Below are 1,601 nucleotides of genomic sequence, written 5' to 3'. Positions count from 1 at the left end.
GATGGGGAGCAGCCGTGAAATAAGGATCCTCCATCGTGATACCTCATTATCACCCACGCCGAGGTCTCCGACTGTTAAATTTAGTCTCCCAGACAGGTCCGGTGTTTTGACCGCTGCTTTTCCTGGCCCTGCGCTGCTTTGCCCAGCCCAGTCCAGTCTAGACTTATCTCAGCCCCGGGCCAGAGACCGCAGGCCTTGTGGCCTTTACCTCACCTGACCAGTGGTGACTGAGCGACCGACAGTCGAGACTGCCCCCGTAGTGGTCAGCCAGAGTGCAGGCCAAAACAAAATAAACCTAATCCACCAACGAGTGACATGAAAATATAACAGAGGGAGACTCCTACACAACCGGAGGGACGTTTTCTCTCCTCGTTTCTGTCTGACAAGGGGAATCTGCAAAATTTGAGGGAAAGCTGCAAACGCCGAAGCATCGCGCGACGAAATGAAGATGTGCAAGAAGGTTATCAAAACTTAAAAGACGATGGAGAATTGCTCATCACAGAAAAAGTGACCGGCTGCTTGTTTATCGCCAGCCTATTGCCACTGCACTCGAGTCAAGTCTGTATCAAGGTTCAGCGAGCGGACCGTTACCGTGGAAATTACGGCATCGTGAAGAATTGATCTTTGTCTTGCTTCTCTTCTCTTCTCAGAACAAAAACCAAATATGACCTGTAGGACACGAAATCCTCCGGGGAGGAAGGGTGGCTTTGATCTGCCCCCGGTAATACAGCGTGTTTCCCCTTATTTAGTAGTGCACACCGAGAACTGATTGTTCTGAGAAGGATTAGCGGTCATAAAATGGGTTTCTGCCGAGCCAAGCGATGAGCGCACTATGACGCGGATCGCAGGTACACTAATGGAGATGAGACACATGAATAAGAGTCGAACAGCAGTTCTAGTTGAAAGCATCAACCCTGGGTCAAGCGCTGACATATCCCATTCCCCCCCACGCCACAAACATTAGCTTCATTACAAACACCCAAATGTTAAAAGAGTGTGAAAAAAAGAAGAATATGTCTCATCTAAACAAGTGACGCATCATCTTTAAGCTGGTGATAGGGACAGAGTAGGAGAGAGGCTTTGTTGTCCCAAGGATGCAAATTATACAGTGACAACTGGGGGGTGTCGACTTTTTCTCCAGGGCCTAAAGGGAACCCAGGACACTGCAGGTGCAGGCTTCAGTCAAGTCTTACAATCCTTACAGCATCTTGCTTGTTTAACGTAATACCTGCAGTTGGTAGATGATGATAGATCAAATTCATTACACCGGCTCACGGGGCATGCACCACACAACCTTTGTAGTCAGGGGTCACCAACAAAGTATTCTAGAGCAAAACTGCCAGCAAGTCAGACCCCCCCCTCCACATACACACAACAACAACAGTAGACCATCGTATTGGTTGAGAACAGTAGGGTATGATTGTTGTACATTGTTGTAACTCACCGCTTTGCTACTAGGTCCTGCCTGCTCGCTGTCCTCTTGACCCCCCCCTGCCTGCAGACTGTCACTCTGACCTCCCTCTGCTTCCTTAATACACAGCACATAAATGTAAAACTCACCAGCACCCATACTATCCTGGTCAGTATTGAGCCTGCATGAC

General features: G+C 48.8%; 1 protein-coding gene across 1 annotated transcript in view; it reads left to right on the top strand.

Annotated features, from left to right (window-relative positions):
* LOC130130111 (junctophilin-1-like) overlaps window positions 1-675 on the top strand; it is a 27,330-nt gene extending 26,655 nt beyond the window's left edge. The window contains exon 3 of the mRNA XM_056299841.1: window positions 651-675. Coding sequence (XP_056155816.1) covers window positions 651-675 — 25 coding nt within the window. The remainder of the gene's footprint in view (window positions 1-650) is intronic.
* The last annotated feature ends 926 nt before the right edge of the window (window positions 676-1,601 follow it).

Source organism: Lampris incognitus, chromosome 19, assembly GCF_029633865.1.
Source record: "Lampris incognitus isolate fLamInc1 chromosome 19, fLamInc1.hap2, whole genome shotgun sequence".
NCBI lineage: Eukaryota > Metazoa > Chordata > Actinopteri > Lampriformes > Lampridae > Lampris > Lampris incognitus.
This window is presented reverse-complemented; position numbering and strand designations above follow the sequence as displayed.